At 40.3% G+C, this 18899-nt stretch overlaps 1 protein-coding gene and 1 long non-coding RNA gene across 2 annotated transcripts in view; one reads left to right on the forward strand and one right to left on the reverse strand.

Moving 5' to 3' along the window:
- The window catches only part of LOC112580113, a 982521-nt gene extending 979273 nt beyond the window's left edge, over positions 1-3248 (forward strand). The window contains exon 6 of the long non-coding RNA XR_006546272.2: positions 2003-3248. This is a non-coding gene — a long non-coding RNA (uncharacterized LOC112580113). The remainder of the gene's footprint in view (positions 1-2002) is intronic.
- The window catches only part of CDH8 (cadherin 8), a 382099-nt gene that overhangs the window by 206114 nt on the left and 157086 nt on the right, over positions 1-18899 (reverse strand). The window contains exon 4 of the mRNA XM_025268779.3: positions 3259-3378. Coding sequence (XP_025124564.3) covers positions 3259-3378 — 120 coding nt within the window. The remainder of the gene's footprint in view (positions 1-3258; positions 3379-18899) is intronic.

Raw genomic sequence — 18899 nt, forward strand, 5'->3', positions numbered from 1 at the left:
CTTTTAGAAAGATGACCAAAGGTCTCAGAGATAGACAAATTTAGATCCTTTAGGAACAACTAACCCTCTGCTTTCATTTGAACAAATTCAAGCATAATTAATCAAACATTTACACAACGATGCTTACTTTTCACTTAACATGTTGATGTTTCAATATGTGATTTGCTATTTGATAAGCTATTTGATAAACTATATCAACTTGCTAATTGATAGGCTATTAAACATCTGTTGCTGACTCGGTTATTAAATTTAGCCTCTACTTCCTTCTGCACTCTGTCTGCTTGAGTTAAAAACCTTAACTTCATTCAACCAGTATTTATTAAGTAACTTCCATGTACACGCTTCAAGTATCATTTCTCTCCAGTGCATTTCCACAATAGTACCAGAATACACTTTCTAAAATATGAATCAGATAACTTTGTATCTGTCAAATTGGACATGATAAGGCTACAATGAATATGTGTTCAGATAAACACTCATTATGCTGAGTGAAAATGTACATATTAAGTGTTGCTGACAACATTTAATTAAGCAAATAGCAATATATGTCAAATGAGATTTAGAGTTGCCCAAATTCTCTGACTTAGTACTAGCCTTTTATTCTCTGTACTTCATGGTAAGTTATTCCTAAAGATATAAATTATTTAAATGGCATCATCATGCTTCCTTGTATTTATGTTGAAAAAAAAAATCTGTCTGCCAAAATGGATTGTGAGATATTGTAGGCTGAATACAGCCTTTGTGAATTTGTCTCCTTAAATCTAACTTGGTTCCTGGCATGTAGTGAATGCTGATTTGGACATTTGTTGGATAAATATCTATTGCTTGCCCAAAGGTAAAAACTTAGTTATAAAATGAATAAGTCCTGGGGATATAATGTTCTGTGTGGTGCTGCTAGGGGTTAAGAACCTGCCTGCCGATGCAGGAGACTTAAAAGACTCAGGTTCAATCCCTGGTCAGAAAGATCCCCTGTAGAAGGGCATAGCAACCCACTCCAGTATTCTTGTCTGGAGAATCCCATGGAAAGAGGAGGCTGGAGGGTGACAGTCCATAGGGTTGCACAGAGTCAGACACAACTGAAGTGAGTCAGCACAGCATGGCACATAGTGTCTATAATTACTAGCACTGTGTCATATATTTAGAAGTTGCCAAGATCCTAAAATTTCTCATCAAGAGAAAAAAAAACACAACTGTGTGGTGATGGATGATAACCAGACTTATTATGATAATCACTTCACAGTATATGCTGTGCTACACTCAATCATGTCTGACTCTTTGAGACCCCATGGACTGTAGCCTGCCAGGCTCCCCTGTCCATGGAGATTCTCCAGGCAAGAATACTGGAGTGGGTTGCCATGCCCTCATCCAGGGAATCTTCCCAACCCAGGGATCAAACCTAGGTCTCCCATATTGCAGGTGGATTCTTTACCATTAAGCCACCAGGGAAGCCCTCTTGGGCTTCAGTATTCTTATACTGAAGTGAGTAGCCTATCCTTTCTCCAGGGGAACTTCCCAACCCAGGAATCAAACCAGGGTCTCCTGCATTGCAGGTGGATTCTTTACCAGCTGAGCTACCAGGGAATCCCTATTAAATCTTTATGCTATACATCTGAAACTAATGTAACACTAAGTGTCGATTGTTTCTCAATATCTTCTCAATATACTTTCTCAATAAATGTTTCTCAATGTATTACACTGTAAATGGTGAACCAAAAGATTCAAGTAAACAAACAAATAGCCAAGCAGCGAAGAGGAAATTATTCAATTTCACTTAAGGAGTTAACACTTTTCTGTTTTGCAAATGCCACTATACCATAACTGTTGCCATTGAAAAGAGAAGTTTGAAGATGTCTGACAGTGGCTTTGAAATTAAAGCCCTGGGTGTGAGTCCCAACCCTGGTCCCATCTCTCACTGTGACTCTGGCTGAGGAGTAGTACCTCTCCAGATGTTTCTCTTTTCCCTTAAAATTCAGAGCTGACCACCTTCTCTACTCTTCCCCAGGGTCATCAAGGAGGACAAAGGAGATGACATCTATAGCAGACTTCTTCTTCGCTGAGGAAAACCGTATGTAATTATGCCCCTAATTAATGTATTTTACAAGAGTTATTTCCTGTTTGTGAATCTAAATTCAATTTTAAGCCATGACCTATTTATGTATAGATGTACTTTTTCTCACTTTTAAATGCATGAGGATTTTTCTTTGAATTAAAAAAAAAAGTGAGGAGAGGCTCTAAATTTTTAATTTAATTAATAATTGACTTAATGGTAAGACATGAAAATTCATCTCAATACTGCTGAAAACTCATGAATCAAAGTAACAAATGTATATGTGCCCACATATTGAATTTTTCTATTTGGAAGTCTGCAGACAAAATCACCAGATACAGGAAAAAACTATACCCAAAAGATGGTGCTATTTTAAGTAATTTTAAAATATGCTATAAAAGTCATGATTATAAAAAGTCTGACACAGTGTCTTTACTCTCTTGCTACACTGTTAAAATTAAACAATAAAAGATATATCTTCATTTATAAAAACTGTTATTTTATGAAGTTATCTGCCAAATCATTAAAAATAGATTTTCTAGTTTGCCTGCTTTATTTTTTTAAATAACTTATTTCCTGTTTGCTAAAATCTATACCATTGAACCCAGGATACTGGCTGCATTTAATATTGGCAAAAATGATAATATTTTCATGAGAGTTCTAGTACACAGATATCAGAATCCTGTTTAACAAATGAGGAATCTAGTAACAAATATAATAATATCCATGCATGAAATGACTACCACATGCCATGTACTGTGTGCTGAATATTTATTGGTTCATCTGATCTTCATAAGGCTATGAGGAAGGTTCCACTCCACTTCATAGATGTGTGAGTTGAAACTTAGAAATCTTTATAAATGTTACTTGCCAAGCATTTTGCAGCCAATAAGTAATTGTATTTATTCTTAAATCTGATATCTAAGTCGGCCTGAGGTATAAGCACACTTTTTTCCCAGGGATGAACAACGGTGCCAGGCCATCTGTTAAACAGGTGATATTCTACAAAGGATCTGCAATTCATTTTAATATGTATCAAAATGATTGTCAGGCTTGCCATGTATCTGGCACTGCACAGGAATAACACATTCAAATGTTACTGATAGGCAGTGAAGTTCCTTAACCAGAGCATTTCATAATCCACATTCCAAGAAAAGTGTATCCCTGAAGCAATGACATAGTAAATAGAATTCAAAATTTAGGCCACAAACCTGTTTCAGGCTCAATGGAAAAATAAGGTTGCCCTTCCAAGATGCTATAAACCAACTTCGCACTGTTTCCATAAACTGGGTCATCAGCATCAGTAGCTGTTACATTAGTGACAGACGTACCTAAAAAAAAAAGGAAAAGAAAAAGAGAAAATAAGAATTAACACATTATTCTTTGCCAAGAGCTGAATTTTGTCAAGGATATTATACAGAAATCCATGTGTGGTAATGAGGAAGAAAAGAAATCTTTTTAAAAATATGGAGATAAACTATCATAACTTCAACAATATACAAGCCTTTTAAAAGACAGAGTACTGCTAAGTTGAAGTACTATATAAAGACAGCTCTTTTAGAATCTGTATTATTTAAGATTCCTTTGTAGTTTTCATTTGAAAGATACCAATCAGATTCGTGGGCTTAGAGAATATGAAAAGGATACATATCAAAGAAATATGAAACCTAAGGTTAATAAGATGATGGATATAAAATGTAACATTTAAGTTCTCCAAAAAGCACAACTGAATGTACTTGGAAAAACTGGCTGCTGAAAAAGCTGCACAGAATATGAAAGGAATATTTTATCCCATCTTATTTATTTCCTCAAAATATAAAATTACATTGGACTACTAATTAATCATAATATTTAGATAACTGGGCCTATGGATAACAGAATCAAAACTTTTATTTTTTTCCCCAGATTAATTTTCCATTTTTATTCACTCATTCATTTAGCCATTGAATACATTCAGCTTGCCTGATACGAAGTCAAAATTTACACTCGAGAAGCTTACATTTGGTGGTAGGAGGGAAGAGGAGAGGAGAGACAAATTCAGCTGAATGCACCGATACTGAGTTTGGACCCCTCACTTAATCCAGCACAAACCGGATATGGTCAGGGACAGCTTTCTGAGAGGCATTGCATTTGAGCGGAATTATGAAAGGTGAAAGACGGTACTGCTTGGAAAGAAAGTTATGACCAACCTAGATAGCATATTCAAAAGCAGAGACATTACTTTGCCAACAAAGTTTCGTCTAGTCAAGGCTATGGTTTTTCCTGTGGTCATGTATGGATGTGAGAGTTGGACTGTAAAGAAGGCTGAGTGCCGAAGATTTGATGCTTTTGAACTGTGGTGTTGGAGAAGACTCTTGAGAGTCCCTTGGACTGCAAGGAGATCCAACCAGTCCATTCTGAAGGAGATCAGCCCTGGGATTTCTTTGAAAGGAATGATGCTAAAGCTGAAACTCCAGTACTTTGGCCACCTCATGCAAAGACTTGACTCATTGGAAAAGACTTTGATGCTGGGAGGGATTGGGGGCAGGAGGAGAAGGGGACGACAGAGAATGAGATGGCTGGATGGTATCACCAACTCGATGGGTGTGAGTTTGAGTGAACTCCGGGAGTTGGTGATGGACAGGGAGGCCTGGCGTGCTGCAGTTCATGGGGTCGCAGAGTTGGACATGACTGAGCGACTGAACTGAACTGAACTGAACTGATGAAAGGTGGGTAGAGTTTAACCAGGAAAAGAACAGCAGGGAAGGAATTTTAAGCATAAGTAAAAACAAAGTAGTCTGCGAGACTGTTTTAAATTCTGGGAATTACTGAAAGTGGAGAGAAACTGGAGAAGTCTGGTGTGCTAACAAGAAGCATGCTTTATGAGGGCAGGGTCCATGTCTTCCTCACTAAGTGTCAGATATGTAATGATTATTGAACATACATTTGCTAACTGAACGGATGGACAAATGAATAAATCATCTGATGATTTCATAAGGAATGGTAGGTATCACAAATGAGCTTCCTAGAAATAGATTCTAAGATGAAGATTTGTTTAATTTTTACTGAGGAGTCCCTTTGATCAGTATATTAATACATATATACAGAATCTAGAAAAATAGTACTGATGAACCTATTTGCAGGGCAGGAATAGAGACCCTGACACAGAGATCAGGCTTGTGGACATAAATGTTGAAGGAGAGGGTAGGACAAATTGAGAGGATAGCTTGACATATATATACACTCTAATGTGTAAAGCTGGAGAAGGAAATGGCAACCCACTCCACTATTCTTGACATGAATCTCACAGATAGAGGAGCCTCGTGGGCTACAGTCCAGGGAGTCACAAAGAGTCCGACACAGCTTAGCGACTACCAACAAATGTGTAAAGTAGATAGCTAGTGGGAAGCTGCTGTATAACACAGGGAGCTCAACCTGGTGCTCTGTGATAACCTAGAGGGGTAGGGTGGGGTGGGGTGGGCGGAAGTTCTAGAGGGAGAGGACGTAAGAATACTCATGGGCTTCCCAGGTGGCTCAATGGTAAAGAAACTGCTTGTCAATCCAGGAGCCACGGGTTTGATCCTTGGGTCAGAGAGATCCCCTGGAGGAAGGCATGGCAACCCAATCCAGTATTCTTGCCTTGAGAATCCCATAGACAGAGGAGCCTGATCATGGTGTCTCAAAGAGTCAGACACAACTGAGCAACTGAGCGTGCATGCATGGCTGATTCATATTGTCGCATGGCAGAAACCAACATAACACTGTAAAGCAATTATCCTCCGATTAAAAAAAAAAAAAAAGTATCTGTAAGAAAATGAAAAGGACAAGACTGGGAAGAAGGAGCACTCGGGCAGTGATGCAGTTACAACAAAGACCTCAGTGGACTCCCCTCTAGAGTTGGGATGGTCAATGAGGAAATCCATCCAAGACTTTATACTCCAACACTGACCAGTTATTGGCTGTGGGAACTTCCCTCAGAATGGAGGCTTGGCCCTGGTCCAGGTGGCTGTCTTCTGCTGAGGGATCATCAGCCCTGAACTGTCGACAGTCAACACTCCCCGCAGCTGAGGGAAGAGTGTTTTAAACCTGAAGGGAGCTGTGGGTGGATCTGAGCAGCTTTTTTTTTTTTTTTTTTTTGCTGAAACAAGGTAGAGCTTCTGCAAGATCTTGCCAATCAAAATCTTTTTTGAAGTGTGTTGAAGTATGGTCAGTACATAGGAAAATGTAATGTTTGTCGAGCAGTTGATCATCCTGTAAAACTGGAATTTTTACTCAGCATGATGATTCAGAGGTTCTACAAAAATCTACAGCTAGAGATAAAAAATGCTCTGAATGTGTTGTGTAATACATTCCACCAGACACTGGGAACAGTATCAAAAAAATAAATAAATAAAGACTCACTTTCACAAGTAGCTCATCAACTAGCTGGTGAAATGAGCACATGAAAGCAAAATATTTGCAGTTATTTGAATATTGTGTGGGATGGAGAAGAATTGGAGGAAAGACATTCCAGGTGAGAGGAGGATAGTCAGATAGACATGACTAGGTTTCTGTTAGAAAGAGAGATGTCTGGAAAAGGCAGTCATTAAAACTAAAGTTGGAGATGCAAACAGAACAAAATATAAGGGCACATAAATGTCAAGATGGGGAGAGTTGGCTTCATCCTGTAGAAAAGAGAGGAGATCCATCATTTGCAATCAACCCTATGTAGAGGCTCCTCCATTAGTACTTCCAGACTCAATTGGAGGCAGAGATATAGAATGTTAGGAGATGAGACAAGTTATGAGGTTTACAGGTATAGTCCAATTAAGAGATGATAAAACATTGACAATAAATACAATCTCAGTGCTGATTTTCGTGTTTGGGTCCTTGCACTAATTTTACCTAAAATGTTCAACTGAAGGTAAGCTGATGATGCTTTTGAACTGTGGTGCTGGAGAAGACTCTTGAGAGTCCCTTGGACTGCAAGAAGATCAAATCAGTCAGTCCTAAAGGAAATCAACCTTGAATATTCACTGAAAGGACTCGTGCTGAAGCAGAAGATACAATATTTGGCCACCTGATGCAAACACCCAACTCATTGGAAAAGACTCTGATGCTGGGAAAGATTGAGGGTAGGAGGAGAAGAGGGCAATGGAGGATGAGATGGTTGGATGGCATCACTGATTCAATGGACATGAGTTTGAGCAAACTCCAGGAGATGGTGAAGGACAGGGAAGCCTGGTTTGCTTCAGTTCATGGGGTTGAAAAGAATCAAACATGAGTTAGCGACTGAACAACATCAAAGCTGAGTAAGGGGTATACATGAACTATTTTTGCAACTTTTCTCTAAGATTAAAATTAATTCAGGAGAGTATTTTTTTTAATGAATCACAAGAAAAAGATGCAAGATTTACTAAAAGAACTGAGTTCAGAGACTAATCTGAAAGGGTGAACTCTTTCTTCCCTGCAGAAGGCCATGAGATAACTTTTGTTTTTGTTTTGCTGGGTTGTGTTTTTACTTAGAGTTTGTTTCTAGGAGAAATTATTTCCCCCATTATGAAATCATAACACATTAACAGAAAAATAAAGTCAAGCTCTGTACTCTGTGTCGGGCTGTTAGTGACTGTGTGCATTTCATACTAGTTTCTGTTTAGGCTGGAAAAAGAGAAGTGATAAAATGAAAAAAAATCTGTTATCAACAGAGTTACCTTCTAGTGGGGGGACTCTAAAACTAAGAAATGCCTTCATAGAGAGAATAAATAAATCTAGATAGTGTCTGAACAATGACAAACTCTGTGTATATTTGTGGAGTGAGTGTATTTGGGCAGAGTAGCATGGAGTTCAGGCTCCCCTGGTGGTTCAGCAGTAAAGAATCTGCCTGCAATGCAGCAGACCCAGGTTCGATCCCTGGGTCGAGAAGATCCCTTGAAGGAGGGCATGTCAACCCACTCCAGTACTCCTGCCTGGAGAATCCCATGGACAGAGGAGCCTGACTGACTACAGTCCATGGGGTTGCAAAGAGTCAGACACGACTGGATGACTAAGCAGCAGCAGCGTGGGGTTAAGTTTCACAGATGGAATATTTATATGTGAAATGTTCTGATATAAGTACCTTTTCTCTTTGGACCAATCATTTAAGGTGTCTTTGCTCTGGATTTCAAGTCTACAACAAATGTTAAAATTACTGCGAGGGTCCAACAAAATAATATAGACAGGGGCTAGAACAGAAATTACCATATGCTAAGTCTGTGAGTACCAACTCTGTTTATGTGTTAGTATCCAGCTTTGAAAAATATTTGGATCCCTAGGGTCGCTTTCAAATCTGTGGGATGACAATACAGGGATGAAGGTGGAGCAGTTTTTAAAGTCTTCTCAGCAATTCTAATGTAAAGCCATACTTCAGACAAACTCTAATGGAAACCAGGCTTTTTGAAATTTAACTTCACTCTTCTCCATAGAAGCATTAATTTTCTATCCTGATTACTGTGAAGAACTTTTGCTCAGATTTGTTTATAAAATAAAGTAACTTTTAAATCACTCTGCTGAATGAATAGTCATGGAGATTGCTCAGTCGGTCAGTCATTTCTGACTCTTTGCAACCCCATGGGCTGCAGCCTGCCAGGTTCCTGATTTCCATCATTTACATGCTCTGCTCTGTGATTCATTGCTTTCATATACAAAAGCAATAATCTGGGGACTTCCCTGGCAGTCCAGTGGCTAAGACTTCTCCTTGCAACACAGGGGACGGGAATTTGATCTCTGGTCTGGGAACTAAGATTCCACATAACTTGGAGCAACTAAGCCCATGTGCCCCAACTACTGAGCCCAGGAGCCACGACTGAAAACTCCATGTGATGCAACCAAAGATCCTACATGATGCAATGAAGATGCTATGTGCCACAACTAAGACCCAATACAGCCTAATTAATTAATCAATTTTTTAAAGAAAACAATTTTTTTACTCTTCAAACCTCAAAGTTTTGTGCAAAAAACAAATGAGATAATAGTAAGAGAGTAGTGGCTGGAAAGATAACTTTAGAGTCAAACTGTCTTGAACCAGAACACTTGTTTTATATTCCATGCTCAACTTGTATTCGTTCTGTGTCCTTGCCCAAGTAACAAAACTTTCCTAAGCTTGAGTTCTTTAATCTGCAAAAAAGGAAGTTAATAGAAATTGTTATATCCTAGGCTTATTGAGATAATTAAATATAATAATGTATGTAAAGAGTATGTGTTCATGCATGCTAAGTTGCTTCAGTCATGTCCAACTCTTTGTGATCCTATGGACTGTAGACTGCCAGGCTCCTCTGTCTATGGGGTTCTCCAGGTAAGAATACTGGAGTAGGTTGCCATGCCCTCCTCCAGGGAATCTTCCCCACCCAGGGACTGAACCTGCATCTCTATGTTTCCTGCATTGGCAGATGGGTTCTTGACCACTAGCGTCACGTGGGAAGCTCACGTAAAGAGCATAGAAGAGTTAAATACATAATATTTCTGAGAGCTTATTGTCACTATAATTATAGGCACATTATGTGTCTGAATATGAGATATTGAATAATAAACTAGCCTTTTCCCATTTTAAGTGGTGATGGATATTGTAACTGTAACTAGGTGTAGTTTTGCTTAGTCATTTTAATACTGGCTTTCTTTCACCGGAGAGGGTGTGGAGAAAAGGGATCCTTCCTACACTGTTGGTGGGAATGGAAGTTGGTGCAGCTACTGTGGAAGATAGTATGGATGTCCCTCAGAAAACTAAAAACAGAAGTATCATATGATCTATCAATCCCACTCCTGGCACATATCCAAACAAAAGTATAATTCAAAAAGATAAATGCACCCCTATGTTCATAGCAACACTATTTCCAACAGCCAAGACATGGTGACAACCTAAATTTCCAACAACAAATGAATGGATAAAGAAGATGCAGTACATATATACAGTGGAATACTACTCAGCCCTAAAAATCGATAATGCCATCTACTGTAACATGAATGCAACAGAGATTATCACACTAAGTAAAATAAGTCAGAAAGACAAATACCATGATATCATTTATATGTGGAATCTAAAATATGACACAAATGAACCTACCTATGAAACAGAAAAAGAAACATATAGACTGGTGGTTGCCAAAGGGGTGGGGGTGGAAGAGGGATGAACCGGGAGCTTGGGATTAGCAGATGCAAACTGGTACATATAGAACAGGTAGACAACAAGGTCCTGCTGTATAGCACAGGGAAATATATTCAATATCCTGTGAAAAAATCATAATGGAAAAGAAAAAAACAGTAGCTTATTTTCTTAAATTTGGAAGAGGAAACACAAAAAGACATTATCAAATGCAACAAGTTAAAAAACACACAATCTCAGGTTCACCCATCCAATCAATTTCATATCAATTTCCCCTGTGGCATGTGGCTAAGTCACTGCAGTCGTGTCTGACTCTGTGTGACCCCATAGATGGCAGCCCACCAGGCTCCCCCGTCCCTGGGATTCTCCAGGCAAGAACACTGGAGTGGGTTGCCATTTCCTTCTCCAATGCATGAAAGTGAAAAGTGAAAGGGAAGTCGCTCAGTCATGTCCAACTCTCTGCGACCCCATGGACTGCAGCCTACCAGGCTCCTCCGTCATGGGATTTGCCAGGCAAGAGTACTGGAGTGGGGTGCCATTGCCTTCTCCATCCCCTGTGGCATAAAATTGCTCAAAAATACAATGTGTTTTGATGTAGCAGGCACAAGGCCAGGCACTGGGCACGTCCTTAGTACAAGTGTCTTAGAGTTGCTTGAGTGAATCGCTCCCATATTTGAATGTCACATCTCCCAGTCCATACAAATCCCACACGCTTGCCGAAAAGAACCACTGGGCTGAGGACTGTAACAAAGCTAAGACAAGCTTTTATCCACATCCTCCCTCAAGATCTTTCTGCCTGATGTCTGGCTTCTCGGAAAATCCACATCCTTTAGCTTCAGACACCTGGAAATGAAAAGGCAGCACTCCTTTCCGTCAAGGATGATATTTCTCCTAATAGTGATTCAAGACTGTTGACGCACCTGTACACTGGAATAGATGTGCATGGAGGTTTTGTGGATGCATTTGTCAAGTGATTACCCAGAGGGGGGGAAATGGATGCTTTGAGGTTAATCTTGCAGCAGAAAAGATTTCTAGTCAAGCTGCGGTGTAGGCTCCTCCACGGAAATGCATGCAGAATGCAGACCATGGAGGCAAATTGAAAAGTGTAAACCTTGCAGGATAATGTTTCTTCAAAGCCGCAAGTGTTGGTGTGTGATAAATAGGACCCTGAGTGATACCCAGGAAATACAACAACAGGATTCTCTGTTTGTGTTTTCATTTGGAACTGTTTCTGTCCCTTGGTTGATGGTACAAGAGCCTCATTTAGCTAGTGACTATAAATTTGACACCGTGCCATTTCTCCAAGAAAGCCCCTATTATAATCCAACTTGATTCAGATCCTAATTATAATAATATAGCTGTTGTATTTCCAGCTGTTTTTCAACAAACATGATCCCTGTCATCACAATTCATCTTGCCAGTGTCAAGTCAAGTGTGAACGGCATCAATCCCAAGGTGAAGTCCGCTTTTAATAAATCCATATTTTTTCTGCATTTAGCTTCTTGGTTAAAGTGCAATTGGCTTGGATTTCAATTGACACAGTGCTCCCAGAATCCTTTGCCTCTGGCCATACCTGAAAGTTCCCTCCCATTAGCAACAAAACCCACACATCTCCCCCCTATAATGACAGCACACACTACAAGGAAAATTAACCATTAAAAATTTTACACTGTCAGGGTAGAGGTTCCAGCTTGCTGACAAACTAAGATGAAAGGCCTTCGGGAAAATAAGATGTTGAGGTTTTGGGTAGTGAGGCTCTGTTAGCGAGGCTCTACTTTTTTTATGAGCAAGTCAGCACACCAATTCTGCACATTATTCAGAAAGAAAAATGCTGGTGCTGACACCCTGAGTGGAAAAACAAAGGTTTGGTGCAGCGTGAAAATGTGCACACTGAAAAAGCTAAAACCCTTATGATGAGAAGAACACAGACCCCATTTGCAAAGACTTATTTGCAATACATTTTCAGAGAATAAGCATTTCAATAGCAGGTGAAAAATAAAACAGCTGAACCTTCCACACTAGCTGAAACTCAGAAAGGTGTGCATAACTGGCCCTCCCAGGAACATCTCCCAAATCTGACTTGCCCTTTCAGCTACCCTGGGCCAAGTTCAGTATGGACAAGCCCCAGACAGGGTAACTGGCATTACCATCTGAAAATACATTCTTTAAACAGTCACACATTCCAAAGCTCATAGGCCTAACAGGTAACAGCAACCTATGCAATGCCTTCATTATTTTAATAAAATTGAACCCTCAACCCATTCCCCCTTACCTTCCTTATTAATTCCCCCAAGCAATAGGCAACACAAGAGGTAATGCAGCACAGGTGTTAATGACAACCCTTCTGGGTTGCTGTTGCACCACAGAGCAATAATTTCATGATACCCATGTAACTTGTTGACGTTTAAATTATCGCTTACTAGAAGCTGAAGCATCTGGCCCTAGAGGTTTTAAATGTGTCATGGGAAATCCCCCCTTTTTTTTTTTTAGTCTTATCAAACCTGGGATTCCTGTGCATGCACTTTTAGAGGTTTTTTTTTTTTTTTCTTCCTGTTTGTTTGTTGGGTCCGAGCAGAGACCTTGTATACTTAAGAACAAAATCAGAGAAATAAATGCAGATAGCCAATATTCTTTTTTCTTCACACCTCTATAACTGATATCATAGGCTTCAACATTCATTTCTCCTGAAGGGACTCAAGCAAACTCCCCAAGTGGGGAAGATGACCTAAACCTTACTGATTTTTTTTCCCCATTTTTCTATTTAATTATAGAAGACACACGCCAAATATCCAAACCTTTAGGGATCTTTGGAGGAGGAAAAGGATTAAACATGGATCAGTAAAAATTGCAGCTTATTTATTTTAACCCTGTATATGGAGAATTCCTCCCCATCTAAGTTCTGAGGGAAATAGTGAATTGTACCATCTGCTTGTTCATTCACCTATAAGCAAGAAGGTTTCCACTTCCTTCTAGGAATCTGTGCTATGACCTACTGTTGGTTAACTAGGAAAGTTACATCAGGGCACTAACAGACGATCTAACCTTCCCTTTGGATGGTGATCGATCTCGCAACTGAGCAAAAGGATGAGGCGGTGTCCGCTTGCCATGTCACTGCAGAAACCCCCCTTTGAAGAAACACAGCCCATACTGCAATCTCAAACAGTCACTTCCCATGCTGTCTTCTTCCGCAGAGGCCTAACCATTGCTCGCTGGGTGTTTTCCACCCATGCCAACTCAGCCTGTAGTACAGAGTCACTGCCAAACTCTACAGGCTCCAAATTGAATTTATTATGGGAACAGGGACAGACTCGAAACTGCAGTTGGGCGGATGGACAGCACCGAAATGTATCCTGTCATTTCTCTGGCTCTGTTTTGGAACATAAACTCGGGAAATAAAATGCAGTTTCCAGATTATATTCTGGAGCATTCTGAGGTATAAACTGTTTTGTAACTTAATGAAACAGCCCATACAGACTTAACAGGGTGTTTTTAAAATGAGCCTGGAAGTTTCTGGAACAATTAAACACTTCAAAAGACACACTAGAGCACACAGATGTCTTCTCTTCACCCATGCAGCATTCCGGCAAACATCTGTAATGTGCATCGGGTGAGAGAAATGAAAAATATTGTATGAAAATGTGTAACTGTAAAATCTCAGCCCTTGTTTACTATGCACAGGAGGAAAAATGCCTTCTGGATCCCAGGCTAACAACGCCAGGATGGTGGCCTACCCACTGCTTCCGCAAACAGATAATGAGGACAATCGGAGGCCTGGTTGTGAAAACTAATAAGCTGTCTGTTTTACAGTTTCATGTGTATAAATAAACCCTTTCAGAATGGGAATGACTCTTTTATAATATAACAGGGGGAAAAAAAAAAAGTATCTTTTCTTTTCTTAGGTGGCCTGTTCCCAGCAAGCAAGCCTTTGCTGTTCTGTTACCTATGGAACAAAATCCTATAACTGCTTAAGAAGTAAACTAGCATCATTCATGCTTTGGACTGACAGCTATTTCCAGCCTGACCTTGCACAATTATGCTGCCGGTGGCACTGCAGGCGTCTTCCGCAATGTGTCAGGACTGCAGTAGGTGGAAGGCTTCGTTGGTTCTGTTTTATTACCTGAGTTCTTCATTCACTCACACGAAGGCGATTTGCAGAGTGTGCACTGTGTGCAGAGCTCAGAGCTAGATGCAGAGGGTACAGGAATGTGCAGCAGAGCCCGAGTTGCTGTCCCAACAGTATTTGAAGTTTCTTTGAGCAATGCCTTCACATGGTTTCACTTTATTACAGGAAAGTGTGCAAATCTTTGCTAAGTTTAGAAGGCATGATGCAGTGGAAAACTCCTATATACTACAATTATACGGTTAGAAGATTTTGTTCACATTATCTTGTTATAAGAAAGATCATATTCTACATCATTGATTTGCCACTCTCACACAGCGAGGACATTTTTTTTTAACATCTTTAAGGTTCAGATTCTTAATCAAAAAATGGGAATGATACCACCCACATCAAGTTCTTACTCTGCTGCTGCTGCTGCTGCTGCTGCTGCTGCTAAGTCGCGTCAGTCGTGTCCAACTCTGTGCGACCCCATAGACGGCAACCCACCAGGCTCCCCCGTCCCTGGGATTCTCCAGGCAAGAACATTGGAGTGGGTTGCCATTTCCTTCTCCAATGCATGAAAGTGAAAAGTGAAAGTGAAGTCACTCACTCGTGTTCGACTCTTCGAGACCCCATGGACTGCAGCCCAACAGGCTCCTCCGCCCATGGGATTTTCCAGGCAAGAGTACTGGACTCTAATGCCCCTTAAAGCAGGGGTCCCCAGCTGCCAGGATCTAATGCCTGATGATCTGGTGTGGAACTGATGTAATGGTAATAGACATAAAGTGCACTGTGAATATAATGCACTTGAAACATCCCCAAACCATCCCCTCACACTCATCCTTGGAAAAACTGTCTTCCATGAAACTGGTCCCTGGTGCCAAAAAGATTGGGGCCTGCTGGAATAAAGACACCACACAATCAACACTCCCTGGGTGAGGGGACACTGTATAAATCACAGCCCTGGGCTCTCAAGGGCATGCTACTACTTTATTTATAGTGGATGAAGTGAGAATTTGGGGCCAAGTTGCATGAGAAAAAAAAAAAATACAACCATGGCACAGGCTGTTCATATTTTATTCTTTCAGAATAGGCTTAATTTTCTAGTTAAAAGACAGGACTTCAAAATTTTTTCAGTAGTGTGGTCGTAGCTACCCTCTCTCTCTTTCTGTTTTTTTCTTTTATCCCCTAGCTTTATCGAGGTATAATTGACAAAAAAATTGCAGTATATTTAAAATGGTGTATAACATGATTTGATATGCCTATACATTGTGAAACGATTACCACAATCAACTTAATTAACACATCCATCACATCACAGAGTTACTTTTCTTCCCCCTAGATGTAAAATACAAAACGAGTGACTCTCCCATCAAATTGCAAACCCGGCAACTTGAAAAGCCACTCAGCCGCTGTGCTATTGGGAAGGGAAAGTCCTAGACAAAACAGGCCTAATTGGGCAATCATTGCAGAGCTATGGTTTCAAAGAGATTTAAAAAAAAAATAAGTATTCACTAACTCATCCAAAATACACCATCCTACCTAGGGGTTGTCATACTGAGTGAAGGAAGTCAGACAGAGAAGGAGAAATATCTTATGGCATCCCTTTTATGTGCAATCTAAAAAGAAATGATACGAATGAAGTCATTTACAAACCAGAAACAGACTCGCAGACTTAAGAGAACAAGCTTAGGGTTGGAGGAGTGGGGAGGAGAAGGGAAGGGATAGTTAGGGAGTTTGGGATGGACAGGTACACACTGCTATATTTTAAAATGGATGACCAACAAGGACCTACTGTTCAGCACAGGGAACTCTGCTCAATGTTATGTAGCAGCCTGGATGGGAGGTGGGTTTAGGGGAGAACAGATACATGTATAAGACTTCCCTGTAGCTCAAACGGTAAAGAACCTGCCTGCCATGCAGGAGACCAGGGTTCGATTCCTGGGTTGGGAAGTTCCTCTGGAGAAGGGAATGGCAATCCACTCCAGTATTCTTGCCTGGAGAATTCCATGGACAGAGAAGCCTGGTGGGCTACAGTCTGTGGGGTCACAGAGAGTTGAACACGACTGAGCGACTACCACACACACACACAGATACATGTATACAGATGGCTGAGTCCCTTTGCTGTCCATCTGAAATGATCACAACATTGTTAATCAGCTATACTCCAAAAGAGAATAAAAGGTTTAAAAAATACGACATTCTTCATGTTCAGCTAGCTAACACTGAGGTAAGCTAGACTGATCTCCTGTTTGGGCCATTTTGCAACACATTTTTATTGAGCTCTTGCAATGTATCAAGCTTTCTTTAAGGCACCTGAGAAACTTGATAGAAAAGCCTTGCTTTCTTGAAGGGCAGACTAGTGGGAAGGCAGAAAATTAAACAACTAACACAAATAATGTCAAATGATAAAGTGCTGTAGGTGAGGGACTTCCCTGGTGGTCCAGTGGTTAAGACGCCTGCAACGCAGGGGATGTAGGTTCGGTTCCTGGTCACAGAACTAAGATCCCATGTGCGGCGGAGCAAGTAAGCCTGTGTCCTCAGCTACTGAGCTGGCACACCACAACTAGAGAGCCTGCATGCTGCAACTGAGGCCCAATGCAGCCAAAAATTAAAAAAAAAGAAGAAGAAGAAGAGAAAGGTGAAAGAAAGGACCTGAATAACACAGGAGGGGCAACTAAACAGCTATAGCAAGGTTTCAATGTGGAGGGGACACTGATATTGAGATTAGATTTTAAAAAAGGGTGATCTTGAGTCAAGGTTCAGAGGCGCAGTTGCAAATCAGATGGAGCCCCCAAGAAAGAGGTTGATCAGACTGGAGCTTAGAAAAATAGAAAGTTAGAGATGGGATTTGAACAGCATTTTTATACCAATTACCCAGAGTTCACTAATTTTCCCAACTTTTTTTTTTCCCAACACACTTGCTCAAACAAGCATATTCCTATGATTCCATAATACATCCACCTAAGGTCACACCCAGATTCAAAAGATTTAGTTGATTCCTGAGCTGAATCATTCCTTCTTCTGAACTCTAAAAATACTTTTTTTGGACTGTCTCTCGGTGTACCTTTTACTTTTATATAATAAACTGCAGTGCATATAGATTTTCCCCTTTCAGACTGAAAGCTTCTCCAAAACAATATTCTTTCTTATTTGCTCAACTTTTCCCTCTAATCTTCTTCTCCAGAATTAACTCATTCCTCCTTAATGTAGCTTCATCCCTTTATCACATAATAAACACAGCTCTATGCTGTCCTATTTGTACAAATGCTAAGAACAGCCTAGTATGAAATATTTATTCATTTAATCTTTGCAACAAGCCTTTGAGCATTTGTTATGATTATCTCCTTTCAAACAGAAAGGGATAAATCCTGTATTCAAAACCAGAAGTTTCCAAACTGGCCCTCATTACTACTACACAAGCAGAGGACTCTAAGTGCAGAGAACATGGCCCAGTGTCCTGTTTTCCTTCCTAGCATCTCAGAAAGTGCCTTGAGTATAAATATCTATTAAGTGAATAAATGGATGAATGCTGATTTTCTTCAGCAAGAAATATTTAGAAATGAATACAGCAGGTAGATCCATTGATAGTTTTAATTAGATGTTATTTTTATTGCTTTGTCTTATTTTCATATTGTTAATTGTTGGTGAAGAAACAGCAGAGATTTCAGATCCTCTTAAAAGAGAGTAGTCATGGCAGAAAACAACAAAATTCCATAAACCAATTATCCTTCAAATAAAAGTTAAAAAAGTGTAGTCATGATTTCGTCTTCCTAAAGAGAAGCTCATTTCTGTGGCTGTAAACAAAAGCTAGTATGATATCAAACCCTTTTAAGCTCGTGAAAAGTTTCTATAGAAGAAATGATGGGGGATTTGCCTGGTGGCCCAGTGGTTAAGAATCTGCCTTTCAATGAAGGGAATGCAAGTCTGGTCCTTGGTCAGGAAACTAAGATCCCACATGCTGAGGGGTAACTAAGCACAGGCACCGAAACTAGAGAAGACCATGCCCCATGATGAAGAGATAGCATGTCCCATTGAAGACCCAGTGCAGGCAAACTTGAAAAAATGAAGAAATGATGGATTGTCTCGAGGGTGGAACATATCTTTACCAGGAGTAAGCACTGTCCCAGGGACTAGGAAGAAAGGCAAAGAGGGAGGTCCCAAGAGTGATAGGTTGGAGCCTGCTTAGAGTTTATAAGCCGGCACCAAGGATATCTGTAGTCACATCCTGAAGGCTGATCATTAAGAGCCTAAGTCTGAGAACCAGGCATCAAAGCCAAGTTTATCATGGAGTGAATGAAGAGCTACAAGGCTCCCTTCCTCCCAGGGAAAGCACAGGTCTAGCAGAGAACGGGACTAGGAGATTCCATGAAAGCTCATATCAACACAGTCACTTGATCATAAAGGGTGGTAGAAATGGCCAGGGATGAGTTGGTGATAGAGAATGGAGAAGAGCTAGACTCTCCTGCCTGCCCTCAGAGCTTGAAGTCGAGTGGACCTTTTTTTTAATGTGTGAGGAGTAAATCCCTCTGGAGTTGAGCCACAAGTACTTATTCTCATGGCTTTCTGCCCATCTTGCTACTATGTGCTGAAGAAAATTCTACTTAAACCAGAGAAAATAAGTAGAGATAGCATTTCTTGAATCTGAGCCACTCCTTGCT

The sequence above is a fragment of the Bubalus bubalis genome, chromosome 18, assembly GCF_019923935.1.
Source record: "Bubalus bubalis isolate 160015118507 breed Murrah chromosome 18, NDDB_SH_1, whole genome shotgun sequence".
NCBI lineage: Eukaryota > Metazoa > Chordata > Mammalia > Artiodactyla > Bovidae > Bubalus > Bubalus bubalis.